Source organism: Macaca nemestrina, chromosome X (assembly GCF_043159975.1).
Source record: "Macaca nemestrina isolate mMacNem1 chromosome X, mMacNem.hap1, whole genome shotgun sequence".
NCBI classification, from domain to species: Eukaryota; Metazoa; Chordata; class Mammalia; order Primates; family Cercopithecidae; genus Macaca; species Macaca nemestrina.
In genome coordinates, this window is record NC_092145.1 from 152,342,036 (window position 1) to 152,362,421 (window position 20,386).

The window sequence follows — 20,386 nt, forward strand, 5'->3', positions numbered from 1 at the left end:
TTACTCCAAAAGATTATACACTGGAAAGCCAAAGAAAAAGGTAGATTTAGAAGTCTCGGAGAATGCGCTCTATGGGTTTGAAGAATTAGTCATCATTTTTTTTTACTATGCACCAAGGAATCAAGTAAATCATGAAATGTCCTCTGCGACTGCTCTCTCTTGCCTTATCCCCTTCGGTAGAACTATTTGTCTGGCATACGCAGGCCAGCCTTCAATGCAAGAATGATACTAAATGATCACCTTGTTGAGATTGTTTTTTCATCACTCTGAACAAGTTTTTGTGACTTTTTACTTGACACAAAACATACAGAGCTGCTTCTATTAAAATCAATTAACTTTGGAATTTCTATCCCATCAGGAATTGGTCTTTTTTTTTTTCTTTTTAATGGGAAAGTCCTATGGTCAATGTAATAAAAAGTTCTATCTTGTAAACGTTTTGGCATTGCTTTATTTTCTGGTATTTACCCTTTTAAAAAACAGAGTGAATGTTCATGTGAGTAATAAACCCATGCTGGAAAAGAGATGTGAGTTGCTTGAAACAATGTATGATAAAGATGGCAGTGCAGAATATCTATGATAAATCTTCACCCTGCCCTAGGTGACTTTCAAGCAGAGTAGGGATTACCATTGTTGCTATGGTTTGCATAAATGTTGCCCTAGTCTCTTATTTCCACAGATACATTCTTGAGTGAAGAATAAGAAAGTGGGTTTGGCTATTCATTCAGCAAACATTGACTGTTCATTGAATATTTGCTATTGCAGAATGTTCTCTTCTGGGACATTGTGAGGTGCGGGAATGAAGGAGACATGGTTTTTGACCTCTGGGGGCTGTGGCTCAATGGGAAGACAGGCATCATTAAATGAGTTTGCTGCAGCAAGAGGCAGTTAAATGCATGTCTTGACAGTTACAGGCTCAACATTGAAGGGGGGCAAAATAATAAAGCCTTTATTTCCAATTGGGAGGTTTAGGGGAAGTGTCACAGAGGGATGGCATTTGGTCCGAGCCTGGAAGTATTCAAGGGTCTACAGTTAGAAAACAGAAGGCAAGACATTTCAGAGTGAAAAATAATAATAATAAAATAAACAGGACATGGTATTATTAAGTACCTGGCAGTGTGTTTGTAGGAAAGCTGGGCTTAAAGATAATATCTGTGACAAAAACTAAAGATGTACCAGGAGATAGACTGACAAATAAATGGTAGCCATTATGAAGAAGGATGCCTTGAGGGGGATGCCAATAAGTTTCCCTTCATTCTAGAGAAAATGGGATGCAATTAAAGAGTTTGGGAAGCTGAAGGAGAGAACTTCGCTTCTACTTTAGAAAAATAACCACAAAGTACCAATAAGGGGACATTAGAAAAAGAGATTGAGATTCAGGGAAATAGGTTGAAAGGTCGGAACAAGGAAGGGAGTAAAGTCAGGTGGCCATCATGGAGACAGAATGATTTGATAATTCTTGAAAATGTACTAAGCAGTAAGACAACTAAATGTTGTTAGCTGCAAGAACAAATCAAAAAGGTTCTAAGATCCCTTAGACATCCTAAAGAATAAAGTTGTCATAAAGGTAGATATCGCAGGAGAAGGGACATATCTAGGACAGAGAAATTCAGCAGGCAGGTGGAAAAGATGGTCTGCAGCTTAGCCAGGGATTAGAGATAGACTGGAAAAACATTTGCTTAGCAGCAATATGCTAATCATCCAAGTCAAGGTACCCCCATTGCTATGGTTATGCACTGAGATGAAAAGTTTATGATACAAGCTTGAAATAAATGCATGTCTGGCAGAACAGGAGTCAAAGACTGACTTGGTGAAGTTCCAGATCCACCAGGAAAGCTGAGCATCTTAGAATAAGAATGTCCAAGAGATTTGCATATCTATCAAAACCACCTCTTTTCTCTATCTCTCTATGTGGCCTTTTCTAATATGAAATGTAGAAGGAAGCAGATAATTCAGAGAGAAACCTGAGATCAGATTGTAGCCCCAGGCAACTAATTTAGTCTTCCTTAGACACAATTATCTCCTATTCAACATGTAGATAATTAACCCTTTACCCACTTCAGAAACTCACAGTAAGGATTAGGTGAGACAAATTTATTGTAAACTAGAGGTCACTCCTCAGCCATGACCCACCAGTAATAAAGGAGACTGCAATAGGTACAGTCAACATTTTCTCCAGAAAGTAGTTTTATTTAGATTAATGACTTTTGACCATATATAAATATGCTTTAAAAAATTATTCAATTCCATCCATCCAAATCTTTGATGACTTTAAAATTTTCTTAAACAAGACTTACCATGAATTAAGATCAAAATGAAATAGGAGTTGAAATTCAAGCATGTCAACATGCATCAAACCTTATTTGCATTTGGTGTTTGCACATTTTCCAGTTTCTTCTGTGTTTAAACTTACAAAATGGAAGAAGAAATAGAGCATTCTTAACTAGCTTTTGAAATGAGTTTTCAATGCTTTCAGCAAATTGTGGACAGAAAATGATATTAATGGTAATTGGTGTTCTTGGTGTTGATGGCATTCACCATCATGGAGCCATAGATTCTGTTTCCTTCAGTTAGTTTTGCATATTCTATTAGTATTACAAATTTCTTTACAAATTCCCTTTTTGAAATGCCTGCTATTTTGAACTGTGGTTCTTCAATATATCAGTTGCCAGACAACTTGCATGTACAGAAGGCGAGAAACAAATCAGAATGATTAACTACTTTAAAATGAAACACCTGTGAGAAACTTTTGAAGCAGCGCACTCACTCATGCCAAAACCAAACATAATAAATTCATTATTTTCCAATGTTAAGCCATTAAGTCTATAGGGGAGTGCTTGAGCAATCGATTGGGGAATCCAAAAGACTTGAACTTTGGAAATCACTCTTAGGAGATTTCACATGAAGAGATTTTGCTTTGCAGTGTTTTCCTTAAATGGAAAACTCCCTAAGAAAGAAGGAAGATCAAATCTGGAAACCGTGTTATAATGACCTTAGAACATGTCAATAGACACAGAGCATGATAAAAAATGGGAAAATGACTTGAAACTCTTTATAATGATCTCCTAGTGTGAATTCCATGTTAACCTCAAGTGAAACAACCTTGTAACATGATTTATTCACAAGAATGCACATGAAATGATTGCTCTAGAGATTACTAGGGAATAAGCCACTTGTTCAGAATCAGGAATCAATTTAGACTGTCTTATTAAAAAAACAAAACAAAACAAAACAAGGCAAGTTAAAAGAAAAAGGAGCAAATAGCTGAACTGATGAACTGAGTGTCAGAAGACTTCAGATGTGAAACCCTGTATGGAGAGGTCACTTTTGTGAAAGGAAATCTCAGCTGTCATCAGTTCAGATTCATCTCTTCCATATTTGTTCTTCCTCAACTTTTACTTCAATTTGAGTCACACGCAGATTGTTTTAATTGATACGGTCCTATTTCAGGTGTCCCCCTGAAGCCCAGAAAAGAGTTACGATTTACAGAACTGCAGTCTGGACAGCTGGAGGTTAAGTGGTCCTCGAAATTCAATATTTCTATTGAGCCTGTGATCTACGTGGTACAAAGAAGATGGAATTACGGAATCCATCCTAGCGAAGATGATGCCACTCATTGGCAGACAGTGGCCCAGGTAAGAACCTCATATAGACTTTGATTTTCATCCTGGAGGTAGTGTCTGCTACATACATATGCACATACAATTAATTTGCTATGCCTCAAAATAGCTTGACTACAGAAATTACTTACTCAGATATGAAATGAACATCATAGGGGTCTTCTAAAGAGAGGATGAGGTTCATAGATACAAACAAATGTGCTCAGAAACTGGACCATTGGCTTAATTTGTTCAAATACACATGGAAGGGTGTTAATTTTATAACCTGATTATTCACATGTATTTTCTCCAAGAACTACATTTTCCTCGGCTAAACTCAAAGCCAACTAGAGTAGGGGAAATGCAACATTATGAGGACTAATTTGACATTTAACAATCTAAATGCCTTCTCTTCTGTTTCTCCTGCATTTACACCTTTATTCCACCCACAGACTTTAGAAGCATGGGATAAGATTTGTATCACAAAATTACTTAGTGGGACATAGCCAGCAGCCCATAAATCTTCACTAAGTGCTTTCTTCTTTGTCTTAGTCAACTTAAAAACTGATACACCACCTGCATGGCAACACTCCCAGAGAGTGCTTCCTCCTCTTCTGTCTTGTTGATGAGAAAAGCAAAATATTTTCTTTCTTTTTAAGAGCTGTTAAATCCACTACCAGCTGCAACCACCCCCCAACACAAAAAAAGACCCTACATGGATATAAAAAGTAACAGATTCTGAATGTGAATATGAAACTGTTTCATGCCTTTAGACAACTAAAACGCCTTCTCCACATCTATGTCTATAAGAAAAAAATCTCACCTTATGTTGATTAGATCATTTTTTCCAAGGACTAGATTCCTATTTTTTTTTTTTCAGGAAATGTAAAATAAATGTCAATATTTAGGTGTTTGGAAGAAGAATATCTTCTGAATAGCAGTATCTCAAAGGGGTTAAGCACTAAAATAAAACAATGTAAAGACCCCAAAATAAATAAGAAGTTTGATGTAAAAATACAACATTAAATTAGAAAAAAAGAAAACAAAAAACTGGGCAAATAAATTTAGTAATTCTATTCTATACCTATATTTTATATAAAAAAAAAATTTGCTTCAGTAAAACATAAAGCTACTCAGAATACAGCCTGAAATTCCATTTGATTTACACGGCATGCTTTCATAAATCATGGCACAGATTCGTTTGTAATTTTTCCAAATTACGTAAAGATTTATGAAAGTAACTGACAATAATATCATCTCTTTTATCTCCAAAAGATTTTTGGAAAGTGAAAAGCTATTTTATTATTGTTGTTGGTATTATTTTTTCCTGTTAATGCTCCATGTAATACTTCCTTCTCTGCTAAACGCTGTGGATACCACGCTGACTTTAAGCTTTTTAAATTCACAGCTGAAACTCTAAATGACAAAGGTGAAAGTGTTTTCTCAAAGTCTGCCAAATCAGGTAGAAAGCCACATGTAAGAGTTCATATTCTTCCTTTAATCTCAGAAATGTTCAGCTTCTTTTAGATATTGATGTAAACATGACAGTCATTTTCACATTAAGTTATTTTAAGCTGAGGTTATTATAACCTCAGTTATTATAAACTGAAGTTTGGGAGTGTTCAAATCCAATCCTGTTTCCTTAGTTTCATCCACAGATCCAAGTTGAGTTTGGCACCTGATATAGATGAGGGCATAGACCGTAGATGGTTATTTCTTGGAATTCAGGGCAAAGGTTTTCCAATCTACCAATAGAAACAAAACACAGAGCATTGTTGAAAGCAGATATGTAGTATGAAGACTGTCAAAGTTATTTGACATCTTAAAATTGTAGCACTAGAGACAGCAAAACCTTCTGGTCTTCCCCAGTGTCTATTTTTTTTCCTTTTGGGCATTTTATTGAACAAATATATGCTAACACATCTCGCCCTTTTAGATCAGGAGTGGTTCTTCGTAGATGTTATGTGATTTACTCCAGAGATTTTTAAACAGTGGCTTGGGTTATAATTTACTTCCAGAAATTGCTAGTGGGTTGCATGTGAGTTGTTATACCTATTTTACTGTTACATTTGGCATGTGAGTTAAAAAGAAATTTTCTTTCTATAATCTGAAGATGACTTCATCTTCTTGCTGTAATGTAACAATTACTACACATCAATATTCTCTATTGATTGAATATCTCAAATGCTATAATTAGTCACCAGATTTTAAAATAGCCCAAGCTCTTGTCATAATGTTTTGACTTCAAGAGATGTTTAATTCTTTGGGGTGAAATATCAGTGGTTCCTTGTTCCCTGACAGCTCTCTTCCTAACTGGGCATGAGAAGCCCCTCTTATCAGGAGGAAGATAGACTGAGTTGCATTGGCTGATGGGTTAGTGTATTTTTTAAAACAGATCCGACCAACATATTGGAATAAAAAAATGACATGTTTCCTGTGCTCTGTGACATGTCCCCTCAGACCACAGATGAGCGAGTTCAACTGACTGACATAAGACCCAGCCGATGGTACCAGTTTCGAGTGGCTGCTGTGAATGTGCATGGAACTCGAGGCTTCACTGCCCCCAGCAAACACTTCCGTTCTTCCAAAGGTCAGCCCTCCTTTTCTTCCCAGACACAGAATACTATCCTTGCTCCCAGGCACACATGGAATGCAGATTCACTGTCTCTATGTTCATATTTATAGTTAGTCAACAGGTGGCTTTGCTGTTTTAGAGAACGGGACCAGATGTGTTTGAAGGTACCATGTACATTTATGGTTAAGGACAAAATTGGAATTTTACCTGCAGTATCTCATAGAAGATAACATAAGGGAGTTTTTTTAAACTTTGAAGTGGCAAGGGGTTTTCATTATCAACATCTGTTGAGTTTTTGCTTTAAGATATTCTGTATCGAGCACCATTCAATTGATTTTCAAAGAGAAACACTGTGTTGGAACCGAACTGTCGATTCCCTCCTGGGCAGGGGTCGCCGCGAAGGATCACCGACACGAGATTCACAGCAGAGAGTTATTTATTACTAGCGCGCTAGGGTCCCAAGCTCTAAGTTGGCCCTGGGACCCTGACTGCTTGTTACAGGCTGTTTATATAGGCAAACACAAGTTCAAACACAGCTTAGGGCGCGAAATTCAAACAAAGCTTTAGGCGCGTGGTAATTGGGTCTGTCTATGGCCTGAGCAAGGTGTCTTGTTCTAATTGGTTAGAGCAGGACCTTATGAGGTTTTTTTCCTGGAGTTGTTGATTCCGGGAACTTCGAGGCAGGTTGGGATCCCGGGAATTGGCAGGGTGGGACCCCATGAGGTTGTTTCCCGGAATTGGCAGGGTGGGACCCTATCAGGGTGGGACCCTATCGAGGCAGGGTGGGACCCTATCCAGAGCCACCTGGTGTTAATTTTTTTAAGTTCTTTTTTTATGAGGCCTAGTTTCTAAGTTTTATGCGGCCTAGTTTCAACTGAATTTTAGCTATTCTAGACAAAATAGCCTTTCTTGAAATGATTGTTAAGTTGAAAGTGAATTTGACTCCTACCTTTGCTTCATAACATCTAGAATTTAAACCCCGCCCGAGTCATTTAATCATTGCTATAATTTTGTTCAGTTCTGACTGCATCAATATTTTAAAACCTCTGTGGAATCAGATGAACAGTATGCTACATTCGTGGTTGATCTGTGATGGTTGAAGGACATAATTTGACCAGCTATTAATAATATCTTCAGGTTTATTTTTCTAGTTGTGTCCATATGGCTGTGTACCTTCCAAATTAATTAGACATCTGCTTCACTAATTATAAGGATCTGGTTTCATAAATACAGATTAGTTACATTGTTCTCTTACTAATCACAAGTTATCTTCTTACACAGAAGCTAATTTAAATTTATTTTATTTTAAATAAATTTATTTATTATGACATTAATGAATAATGTAACCCTTTACATTTAAAAGCCTCTTTTAAAAAAAAAAAAAAAAAAAAGTATTTTTTTTTTCTCCCCAGGGAGGCAAATTCATGAACTAAACAAACTTTAAAGTGAAATTGTAAATAAAGACATCAAACCTTGTCTTAAGACTCTGTCTCCAACTGATTTGAAAATTTAGAGAGGCAAGTGAAATAAATAATTAATTGTGGGTTAGGAGGTGTAGTGATCAATAAAAAGCCTCAGAATGCTTCACCTTGAGTTTCATGGTTCAAATGTGATCCAGACATGTTCTGGTCAAAATGTGTTACCATCTGTTCAGTTGCCTGCAGGATTTGGGCTGGTGCTCTGTGAATAAGACTGCAAAATCAGACATTAGACAGAAGTGGTTCTCAGCCTCTAGAGACAGATGCTGAATTAATTTCCTGTAAGAGTTGCAGTGGCACCTCCTGCCTAGTGGAGGTGAGCAAGGTAGTTTTGCTCCCATGATTGTTACAGAGCCTTGCTATCACAAGATCCTCAGGATCTGGAGAGAGATCCTTTGGCAGCCCCAGGGTCATGAGGGTGCTAACTGAAAGTAGGAAGGCCAAGCTGTCCTGACACTTCCTAATATATCGGAGCAACTTAATAATCTAGAATGGAAGCTGCATCTCCCAAATTTAAGTGGACTTTTATTGAATGAAAATGCAACTATTGCAGTTTTCATTAAAATGTTGTTCTGTCACTGTTACAAATACACCCAAAATTCACACTTCCATATGTCTTATTGTGAGGAGCATCCCAAACTTTAGTTCTTGCAATTTTACAAACCAAAAATGTCTGTACAGAATTTGTGGAAGATTCCATTATATTTTCAGTGAAGATGAGTCCCAGAATGACGGGAGTTTAACATATCAGCCAAAAGGCGGTAGACATTCCTTCTATGACATCTCTAAAGCAGACTTAATCACTAACAAGGTGGGACATTTTTCCACACTTTTCTCATTCTCACCAAATGTTGAAAAGAGACTCACTGGGAAAAATGTTTTAAAGAACTTCATTGAAACATGATTTCTATGCCATAAAAATCACTTATTTTAAGTGTACAGTTAAATAATTTTTAGTATTTACTGAGTTGTACAACCATCACCATCATCTAGTTTTAGAATGAGCCCATCACCCCAGTAAAATCCTTCATGACTTACAGGGAAAATGTAAAGATAGAAATAAAGTTAATTCTGTGTCTTTTGCCTCTTTTATTACCCATTTATCTGAACTGCAGTCCTATAGAGTGGGAGTATCCTGCAGCTTGGTACTTAATCTATTCCTTAGAAAAGCCTATTTGGGGAAAAAAAAAAAAAAAAGGCCAAAAGTATAGCAGTCACAGTGATCGATAAATGATTACTCTCTTTCTGGAAATACAAGCATCCCCAAGGAAATTAAGGACTTTCCCCTTAAGCACTGTTTCTCTCAATAACCTCCATTTGAGTAATCGGCAATGCTGCTCTTGCAGCAGTTTGTGGCAAAAGAGGCCTGCAGTCATTCTCGATTCTAAACATTTTCTGCAAGCTACTGCAAATCCTCAGATCTGCCTTGATTCACCTTTCCCTGTGTTTCCCCTAATCAGCTCAGTTCTGTCTTTAACTGGGAATTGTATTAGCTTCCCAATCACATCCCCACTTCTGCCTCCTGGCTTCTGCCTTAAGGCTTCTGGATTCCTGTTTACGGATCCTGGCCCCTCATTCCTGCTTTCGGATCCCCACTTCCGGATCCTCACTTCCGGATCCTGGGTTTCACACCCTGGCCTGTCATCCCTGCTTCCCGATTTCTACTTCTGGATCCCCTCCTTTTTAGTGTTCTCTCAACACAGCAACCTGAGTGATCCTACTAAAATCTGAGCCACTTCCCGTCAGTTTTTTGCTCAACGTGTCCAAGCAGCTTCCCCCACCTGACTCAGAGTAGAAGCCATGTTCTTTACAATGGATTTTAAGAGCCAGTTGACCCCCCTTTCTCCTTCCTCTTAGACTTCATCGCTACCCTCCCTGTTTTCCTGCTCAACCCGCTAGGCTCTTCTGTGTTCTCTGAATACTATATTCTTTCCCTTGCTTCAGGATATTGGCATTTACCTGGTCCTGGACTGGGGAAATGTTCTTCCTTCAGATTGTTGAAAAGCTGGCTGGCTCACCTCCTTTATACAAGTATCTCTTTTCCAGCAAAACCGTCTTTAGCCATGCTACTCATATGTATAAACAAACAAGCAAACAGATCCATGTCGTCCATGTTGTATTTTTGTTTTTATTTTCTGTTAAGACTGTCTATCCTGCCTTAGTATTTTGCTTATTCATCTTGTCCACGGTTTCTCCTTGCATCCAATCAGGATGAATGTGTGTGTCTCTTTCTGTGTTTCATAAGAGCAGGTATGTTTTCTTTTTTACTTATTATTTCCACTGCCTAGAACAGTACCTGACACATAGTAGCTGCTCAGCAAATCCTTGTTCAATATATGAAGAAATGAAACATGAGTAATAAAAAGAGAAGGTAAGACAGAAAATGTTGTTTCTACCTTTAAATTTTCTCAGTAAGGGATGAAGGATCAATCTTTTTGGGTTGACGGACTCATTTTAGAACCCAGTGATGGTGACGGTTACACAACACAGTAAATACAAGAATGTCAGTGAGCACTTAAGATGAGAGAATTTTATGGTATGGAAATTATATATTTCAAAAAAGTTGTTACAGACATTTTTTCCCAGTGAGGGTCTTTTCTACTTTTGATGAGCTTGAGGAAGGTAGGGAAAGATGTGGCAGCATCTTGTTAATGTACTGTTTAAGTCTCCTTTATACATATCCTGGAGGGTTTGTCTTCCACCGTTTTACTGATTTGTTAAACTCCCATAATTCTGTGGTGCATCTTTACTGAAAATATAATGGAATCCACTATGAATTCAGTGCTTACATTTTTGGTTTGTAAGACTGTAAGAACTAACATTTGGGATGCATCTCAAATTGAGACATATGGAAATGTAAATTTTGGGTGTCGTATTAGTCTGTTTTCATGCTGCTGATAAAGACATACCCAAAACTGGGAACAAAAAGGCTTAATTGAACTTAGAGTTCCACATGGCTGGGGAGGCCTCAGAATCGCGGTGGGAGGCGAAAGGCTCTTCTTACATGGTAGCAGCAAGAGAAAATAAGGAAGAAGCAAAAACAGAAACCCCTGATAAACCCATCAGATCTCATGAGACTTACTCACTATCACAAGAATAGCACGAGAAAGACCCGTCCCCGTGATTCAATTACTTCCCCCTGGGTCCCTCCCACAACTTGTGGGAATTCTAGGAGATACAATTCAAGTTTAGATTTCGGTGGGGACACAGCCAAACCCTATCAGGTGTATTTGTCAAAGTGAGAGATAGAACAACATTTTAATAATAACTGCAATGACCGCGGTGTTTCAAAAAATGGTGCATTTTCATTCAGTAAATGCCGATTTATCCCTGTTTGCTCCAGAATTGAAAGTGTGCCAGTCTTCCGGTGGTTTAAAATTACTTATAAAAAACAGTCACCACTTCCAAGGTAGTAGTCTGTGCAAGAAGTAAGCAATTATCTATTGTATTTGGTTTGGGTAGAGAGACAGTGTTGATAACTTAAGGCTGGGTCAAGGAAAACAGGAAGGGTTTTTATTTTTTTTCATCTACCATGAATATCTCAGCAAATAAAAGTAAAATTAAACAGCAAAAATAGATAAAATGAGTTCCAGTTAGTTTAGGCTCACTGCATAGGATTCATGGACTATAAAGCTGATTTTCATGGAAAAGCCAAATTTCTTGTCCTTATCTTCTTTATATACAAAATTAGTCCATGTTTGGCAAAATGGATTGGCTACTATTTAATTTCTTCTTAAGTCATTTATTTTCCCATAACTTAGACCTAACTCAACATATCTATTTTTATGGAAAACTCTAAGTTATTCATAGATCAGTAAATTAGTTTCATGCTTTTTGTTTTCCTGGTGAATACCAGTTCTGAATGTTTTTATTGCTAACTCTTACCTCTTCCAGAAAAAATGCATAAATACAGGATGGGCAAAATCATTAATTTTTGTTAGCGTTTGGGATAATTTTTATATTTGCCTACTTAAATTGTCTATACTGTATTTCCTCCTGGTACTTGAGATGGGAAATTGGCTTTGAAATTAAAAATGAATAACAGTTTAATCGATGAATGCCTAGTGCTCATTTCTACTTTGTGTTGCTTTATTTAGAATATGGGACTGCATCTTTGCACATAGTAAGTTACCTTCACAGGTCACTCCCGGGGGTCTGCCTAAACTTTTCTATCCCATTCCATTTGGAACAAACAACATGAAACCTCTGGGTACAAGATGTTGATATGTCTTCATATTCCTACATAAGTTGATATTTGCTGCTTTGAAACACAAATTTCAACAAATAGAGATTGCCCATCAAAGATCAGACACCTTCAGAACCTGATCCAAGTGAAGGCTTTGAGTGTGAGCAGTTTACTTAGGAAGTGATCCGGGAATGTGGTAGGTAAGAAGGGAAGTAGGACAGGGTGTAGAAAGAATACAATAAAGGGCGAATTATTTACCATAGGCAACCTAAGCTTCCTCTCCACTGGGCACTCAGGGAGCTAGCGTGAAGCACACACACCTCAGAACTCCTCGCTGGAGGGGGGTTAAGGGTGTTAAGTCAGTCTTTGTCTGCAGCTGTTCCTAGCGTATCTGGTCTGCATGCTGGCAGAGCTTGCTCTGAGCCCAGACACAACCTTAGGTGAGGAGGTGTGGGAGGGCATTCAGAAGTTGAGCTGATGTGCCCTGAAACAGCATAGCACAAGAAAGTCAGGGCGGGACCCTGAAAACATCTGTTGTTTACCTCTTGTTTAACTCGACATCAGCGTGATTCCTGTTTGAGTGGATCTAATACATTTTGAATTATGGTTTAAAATAAATATATTAATAGTTTCATGAATAAAATGTGGTGAAATCATAAAAGGAATTCCCACATGACTAAATATTCCTAAGCTTCTTCCTCTATGGTACAAAGTTAATAATCAGACACAGGAATCCCTTTCTAGTTTTTTATTTTCACCTCTCTCATTTCCCAAAATCTGAGAAGCTTTACGTTATTGTCCACTTCTTGGAATGAGAAGACCACTAATGTCTAACCAACAGAGAGCCCAGATTTGGGGAATGGCCAATTTGGAGTCAGGGTTACAAATATAAAAATACCTTTGGAGGCCGGGCGCGGTGGCTCACGACTGTAATCCCAGCACTTTGGGAGGCCGAGGCGGGCGGATCACAAGGTCAGGAGATCGAGACCACGGTGAAACCCCGTCTCTACTAAAAATACAAAAAATTAGCCGGGCGCGGTTGTGGGCGCCTGTAGTCCCAGCTACTCGGGAGGCTGAGGCAGGAGAATGGCGTGAACCCGGGAGGCGGAGCTTGCAGTGAGCCGAGATCGCGCCACTGCACTCCAGCCTGGGCGACAGAGCGAGACTCCGTCTCAAAAAAAAAAAAAAAAAAAAAAAAAAAATACCTTTGGGTTCCATGTTGCAGTTGCTTATCTTTTTCAGTAAATTGGTGTTTAACTTTTCCTTGATATTGCTGGTATGTATCAAATGAGTAAAAATAGTTATTTTAAAATACAAAATTGCAAAATACAAAAATACAAAATATTGCATGCTTAGCATTGGAAATATATATTGCTAAGTAGCTACTACCTATTACAAAATAGTATTTACCAGTTTGCTGAATTTGGGAAATGACGTGTTTGTTTCTGGCTACTGTGACTACATCTGTGTGTCAATATGGGTAGTAAAAGAAGGAAGAGTTCTGATTTTGTGGATAGTATAAGGCAAAATCCAAATTCATTTTTTCGATATGTTGCCAAAAGCGGGCAAGTATATGTTTGTTCATTTGAAATTAGTCAATATCAATTTGACACTACAAAATAACACACTTTTAAGGGATCTTATGAAGAAACATAAAAATCCAACTTAAATTATCCTTAACCTAGCATATTATCTTCTGGTTGTTACATTCATTTCCCTCCAAATTCCAAGTCCTTCATCCATCTTTTTCTCCTTATTTCCCTATGTGCATAGGATACATTACAAAGGAAAAGGAAGCAGACAGCATTGTTTTCACAGCATATAAGTATCACACTGGATGTTATTCCATGCATGCATTACAGAGTGTCAGTAAAACTACAGCAGACATCACTGATGGTAATAAAGTTCCCTGTTGCCCCGTGGGGACCCATGACTTTTTACTCTGTTCTACAGCTGCTCGGGATGTGCCATTTCCAATGGGCAAAAGGCTTGGCTGTACATATGTCTTGAAACTATTTAATAGTTGGAAATTTGCCTCCAGTGTAGCTGCAGCAGCTTTGCTAAGATTTTTTTTTTTTTTTTTTTTTTTTAAAGGGAGAAGGAACACTACCCCAACTGCCAAGTCTGGAAAGAAAAAAAAAAGGTTGAAATATTATTAGAACCAAACTTCTATTTAGTTGAAAACTTTGTGACATAGTTATATTATTGTTTTTAAGATATAACTGCACTTGACCAAAGTTACATCAAGTATATACCACAAGTATACCTTACGAGGTATTCTTACAATGCATTTCTGTATGAAGTTTAATCTATAGACATTATTGGTAGAAATGAAATAAGTAAAATCAACATTCATTTTCTTGAAATAGGTATTGTTCTCCATGTGCACATGTGCATGTTTCTTTATGATGATCTATACTCGTTGCTCTCTTTGTAGCCTCATGGGTTCCTGTGTTTAACAAATAGTGTTGTCTTAAACCTAGAGGAGCCTGCCTCAGAAAAAGTGATGGCATTTCTGCTGGGACAAGCAGAAGTGGTCTTTTCCCATGAGATTCATGTCAGTGCAATAATAGGCCTGCATTTCTCCAAGGGTGATACGTGACTTTATTGTCACTTTACCCAACATAGGCTCAAAGTCTTTCCATTGTGTCAAACCTTCATGCTTGTTACTTTGCCTGTTTGTGGCATGAAACACAAGAGGTTAAGTGACGAAACCTGAAATTTATCTTTCTGAAATCCAGATGTTCCATGTGATCATCAATAAAAGGAACTATTTTTCCCCAAGGCTGAAATTGGGTATACATGCTAAATATTTAGCATATTTTATGTTGGTAATCACATTAATTGTATAGCGTAGAAAGAGCTAATACAGCCTTCCTACTTCAGTTATCTCTGAAAATGTGCTTGCTCTCTGCAGTGTGTTTCTGCAGATAATTGTGAAGATTATAAGGAGGGAGTTGGCATCAAACAGAAAGAGAAGTGAGCTGGGGGAAAATGCCCGATTTGAGACTCAGAGGAAGGGTGAGGAGAGCACTGGTCTTGTGGTGTGACTCCCACCCTCTCACTTGAAGAGGCAGTAAATCAAACTCTGCTCTTGAAGTAGTGAATCAAACTGTGATCCTCAATTTCCCCATCTCTAAAATGAGAACAACAATGTTAACATTTAATAGACAAAATACAACTGTATGTTTGTAAAATTAGGGATAAACAGTGCTCATGTCGAGTTTCCTAAACCTAATGGTATCACACTTTTTGAAATTCTCCCAACCAGGGGAGAGCAGCCTGTGGCCTAGGGTCCATATTTGGCCTGTAACCTAGTTTTGCAAATAAAGTTTTATTGGAACATAGCCACACTCATTTGTTTACATATTGTCTGTGACTGCTTTTGAGCTATGAGGGCAGAGTTGAGTGATTGTAACGGAGACCATATGGTCCACAAAACCTAAAATCTTTACTATCTGGCCCTTTCCAGAAAAAGCCTATCAGTGCCTACACTAGACTATTGTAACAGACACTTTTCCCATTAAAAGGCTTTGAATTTTTACATTCTGTAGGGATATTGTCCCTCATTATGATGGTGGAATATATATGTAGAGTGTGGCACGTAGAGGTATGTATTGTTAGACCTTCAACCCCATTTTTCTGCTCTCATTTTTGTTCTCACACTCCTTGTTCTGCCATCAATGATGTGAATGACCTTGGACATATATCTTTACCTCTCTGACCCCTAAAACCCTCATCAGTTAAAAAAACGTGAAATAAGTTGCAAAATTCCTGAGGGCTTTATAATAACATAGAGTATAGAGTTTCCCTCTCTGACTCTGTCTCTCATAAGCCACTGTCTATTTATGCATATGTATATCTATGTATGTGTATGTGTGTATATGTGTGTATATATATACACATATATATATACACACACACATATATATAAATTTCACATGGAAATCTCCAACTACATTTCAAAATTCTAAAACAATTAAAACATCGTGCATAATGAAAGAAAACATTCTGTATAATTCAGCCAAATGAATACACCTTGTTTCATAATGTAGGGAACCAATTCTCAAGGCAGAGAATGGCTTAAATATAGAAACTTGTTAGGACTGACTAAAATGCTTCAGATTAGACAAACTGGATTGACCCTGTCTCACCTGAATCCCATAGTGAATAAGTGGATGAATGAATGGCTTGTTTACAGGGGAGAATCACGGCAATAAACAGGTGATCTCTGCCATTTTCTTTTGGTTTTGTTTTCTTTTTGTTCTTATTTTTTTAAGAGCCAGAATCTCACTCTCTCATCCAGGCTGGAATGCACTGGTGCAGTCATACCTCACTGTAGCCTTGAACTCTCAGACTAAAGCAATTCTCCTGCCTCAGCCTCCTGAGTAGCTAGGACAACAGGCATACAACATCATGCCCCAGTTAATTTTATGGTTGTTTTTTTTTTTTTTTTTCTGTAGAGACAGGGTCTTTCTCTATTGCCTAGGCTGGTCTTGAGTTCCTGGCCTCAAACAATCCTCCTGCCTCAGCTTCCCAAAGCACTGAGATTACAGGCGTGAGTCATGATGCCTGACCTGGTTTTACAATTTTATGGTGATTATTTTGGGGGAGAAAGAGATGGGAGTACCTCGTCTTGGTAATGGAAGTACACCATTTTGGTATTGTAAACTCAAAATGGGCCTTCCTTTTGAGAAAATGTAAAGAAAATATTATTAATTCATATCTTTTAAAGCATTATTTTCTCAAATGTTGTTTTCTTAAATTGTGTTGTTTCATGTTTCATAAAATAGATGATGTTATTCTAGATTATTATGATAACATCTAAGAAAAATTTTCCAGGGCAGGAAATGATGTAATAAATAACATAAATTAAAGAAGATGATCAAATTCAGTGACCTTTTTAAATGTTAAGGGTTTCTTTAGAAGAGGAGATTATTTTGAGCTTTTCCTTATGAGCCTAGAATATCTGCAAAATTCATATGACTACTTATTTTCAGCATATAGACATTCAGGTGCATTGCTGAGAACACGAACAGCTATTATTATCTTCTCACATTTTAATTCTTCTCTTGCCTTGAAGTGATGATTCGGTTGTAAGCTAGGTTCCCTCCCAGGAAGGCTGGTAACTCCCTTTTGTAGGTTAAGGATTGATTCCTACACCAGAGGAAGAGGGGTTGCTTTAATTATTTTATTTCAAACTGGGAAGAACATTCCTTTGATTTTGCAATTCACTTTAGGATCTTGTGATTTAGCAATTCTGATTGACAGGGTTTGAACCTGAAACTGAAATATCACCTTACAAATCAAAGCTAATGTTTAGGAGAAGACTGTCCTTCCTTCATTACTGAGTACATACTGTGGGCTAAATGCTCTTCTGGACCTTGGAGATACAGATGTGAAAAAACAGACAAACATTCCTCCTCTCAGGGGAGTTTTCACTATTGTGAGTAGAAGCAGACAGCAAATAAGGTACCTAATAAGTCAGTTTGTGTATTAGTCAGGGTTCTCTAGAGGGACAGAAATAATAGGATAGATGTATATATAAAGGGGAGTTTATATATACTAAGGAGTATTGACTCACACAATCACAAGATGAGGTCTCACAATAGGCCATCTGCAAGCTAAGGAGCAACGAAGCCAGTCCAAGTCCCAAAACCTCAAAAGTAGGGAAGCCGACAGTGCAGTCTTCAGTCTGTGTTCAAAGGTCCAAGTCCCAAAGCTGAAGAACTTGGAGTCTGATGTTCAAGGGCAGGAAGCGTCCGGCACGGGAGGAAGATGTAGGCCAGAAGACTAAACCAGTCTAAATTTTCCACGTTCTTCTCCCTGCTTTTATTCTGGCTGCACTGGCAGCTGATTAGAAGGGTGCCCACCCAGATTGAGGGAGGGTCTGCCTTTTCCAGTCCAATGACTCAAATATTCATCCCCATGGCAGCATCCTCACAGACATACCCAGGAGCCACACTTTGCATCCTTCAATCCAATCCAGTTGACACTCAGTATTTACCATAACAGTTAGTAATAAGGGCTTGGAGAATAATGAAGCAAGGCATAATCATGGTGTTTTGTTTTGTTTTGTTTTGTTTTGGTAAATGGAGCAAAGCATATGTAGCTATTTTTTTTAAATAGGGTCACCTTTAGTAGACCTGCAGCAGGAAAGGAGCCAGCTGTGGAGACATCAAGGAAAGCGTTTAGGCAAAGGGAGAGGAAAAGCCTTAGTAGCATCGCAGTTTTCCTCTCCAGGAAATAGCATGGGAACCAGTGTGGCTGGGCTGAGGGGCGAAGGTGATAAAAGGAAAGGTGCTCTGGGAGGTAACTGAGGCATGAGTTGCAGGGCATTCAGGACTGTGCAGTACAGAATCATCAGACTGCTGTATTCAGAAAAACCTCTAGGGAGGCAGTGGTGAGCCCTTGGCAATAATCAGGGAGAGGTGATGTTGGCTTGGCCCAGGACATTTAAGTGGTGAAAGGCAGTTAAATTTCCATTACACTTTGAAGGTAGTGCTAACACAGTTTGCTCAAGGGATGTGAGTGGAAAATAAATGTATGACTTCCAGGGTTGGGGCCAGAGCAACTGGAAAGAGCAATTCCCATGTACTGTGATGGGGGTGTCAGTGGTAGGCTATGTGTGGTGGGATGTGTGTTGGTGGTGGGCTATGCGTAGGGATCATGATTTTGCTTTGGGGCACATTAGTTTTGAATGCCTCTGAGACCTCCAAGTGGAGCTACTGGAATGTATTTTTTTGAATATTGATATTTGAATGATTGCATCTGCATTCAGGGGCATAGTCTATGTTGAAGACATCAATTTGAAAGTTATCAGCACAAAGATTTTTTTAAAACTGTGACACTTGATGCGATCTCTAGAGAGTGAGTGTAGATGAGAAGAGAGAGGCCCCTGAATTCAGACGCAGAACACTCTCCTGTCTAGAGATCATGGGATGTTAAGGATCATGGAGCATGGGGCTGAAAAATAGCTTCTGTTGAAACTGAATGAAAATCCAGTAGAGGCTGGGCGTGATGGCTCACGCCTATAATCCCAGCACCTTGGGAGGCCGAGGCGAGTGGATCGCCTGAGGTCAGGAGTTCAAGACCAGCCTGGCAAACATGGTGAAACCCCATCTCTACAAAAATACAAAAATTAGCCAGGCATGATGGCAGGTGCCTGTAATGCCAGCTACTCGGGAGGCCGAGGTGGGAGAATCTTTTAAATCAGGCAGGCAGGCAGAGGTTGCAGCGAGCCGAGATCATGCCATTGCACTCCAGCCTGGGTGACTGGGTGACAGAGCGAGACTGTCTCAAAAAAAAAAAAAAAAAAAAAATCCAGTAGAGTAATGTCCTGAACACCAAATGAAGGTTGCATTTCTAAGAGAAGGAAGTGATCAGCGGTGTTGTGAATATTGATGACTGGGGGAGTCCTCAGATGGCTCTGCCAAATCTCCTTACTGGGGTGCTTCCCATTGCGATAACAAGAGGAAAAAAACATTTCCTCCTTACATATGTGATGTTCAGACCTCATAGGAGCCACCTGATGCAGTACTTGTCTACTTTTGACCTGCAGGTCATCTACCTCATATTACTTGTGTGTTTCATGTAAGATATACATAATTCTGGGTCCCACCTGCACTCAGGGAATCAGCATATCCCAGTATAAGTCTTGGACATTCCAGAGGTTCCTGATGTTGATTGAGAATGGCTTGACTCAGAAATACCATTTGATCCAGCAATCTCATTACTGGGTATATACCCAAAGGAATATAAATCATTCTATTATAAAGATGCATGCACACTTGTGTACACTGTCGCACTATTCACAATAGCAAAGACATGGAACCAACCCAAATGCCCATCAACAGTAGGCTAGATAAAGAAAATGTGGAACATATCCACCATGGAATACTATGCAGCCATGAAAAGGAACAAGATCATGTCCTTTGCAAGGACATGGATGGAGCTAGAAGCCATTATCCTCAGTGAACTAATGCAGGAACAGAAAATGAAAGACTGCATGCTCTCAATTATAAGTGGGAGCTGAAGGATGAGAACACATGGACACATGGAGGGGAGCAACAGATACCAGGGCCTGCTTGGGGGAGGTGGGGAGGTAGAACATCAGGAAGAACACCTAAATGGTTGCTGGGCTTAATACCTAGGTGATGGGTTGGTTTGTGCAGCAAACCACCATGGCACACATTTACCTCTGTAACAAGCCTGCACATGTACCCTGGAACTGAAAATAAAAGTTAGTTTAAAAAAAAGAGAGAATGACTTGACTAGCAGTATCACATAATATGCTTTCAATTAGCCTCTTACCTAAAAAATACTATGAAGCTTTCTTATTTTAGAAAATAAAGGAACTAACCTAACTAAATGTCCGGACATGATATATCATAGAGGAAAGCAATACATTTCAAAAAATACCTTATGTTTCCATCATTCCAAAACCACGAATGACTGAGAGTAAAAACATGGATTTTTTTTCTCCAGTCTTCTTCATTTATATCAAGTTAGATATGACTTTTTTGAGCCTCCAACACAGATGGTACTATAA

The 20,386-nt window shown here is 38.6% G+C and overlaps 1 protein-coding gene across 2 annotated transcripts in view; it reads left to right on the forward strand.

Moving 5' to 3' along the window:
- The window catches only part of LOC105478101 (anosmin 1), a 216,462-nt gene that overhangs the window by 152,444 nt on the left and 43,632 nt on the right, over nucleotides 1-20,386 (forward strand). For both annotated transcript variants that reach the window (XM_071089005.1, XM_071089004.1), the window contains exons 5-6: nucleotides 3,448-3,632; nucleotides 6,057-6,186. In XM_071089005.1, coding sequence (XP_070945106.1) covers nucleotides 3,448-3,632; nucleotides 6,057-6,186 — 315 coding nt within the window. The remainder of the gene's footprint in view (nucleotides 1-3,447; nucleotides 3,633-6,056; nucleotides 6,187-20,386) is intronic.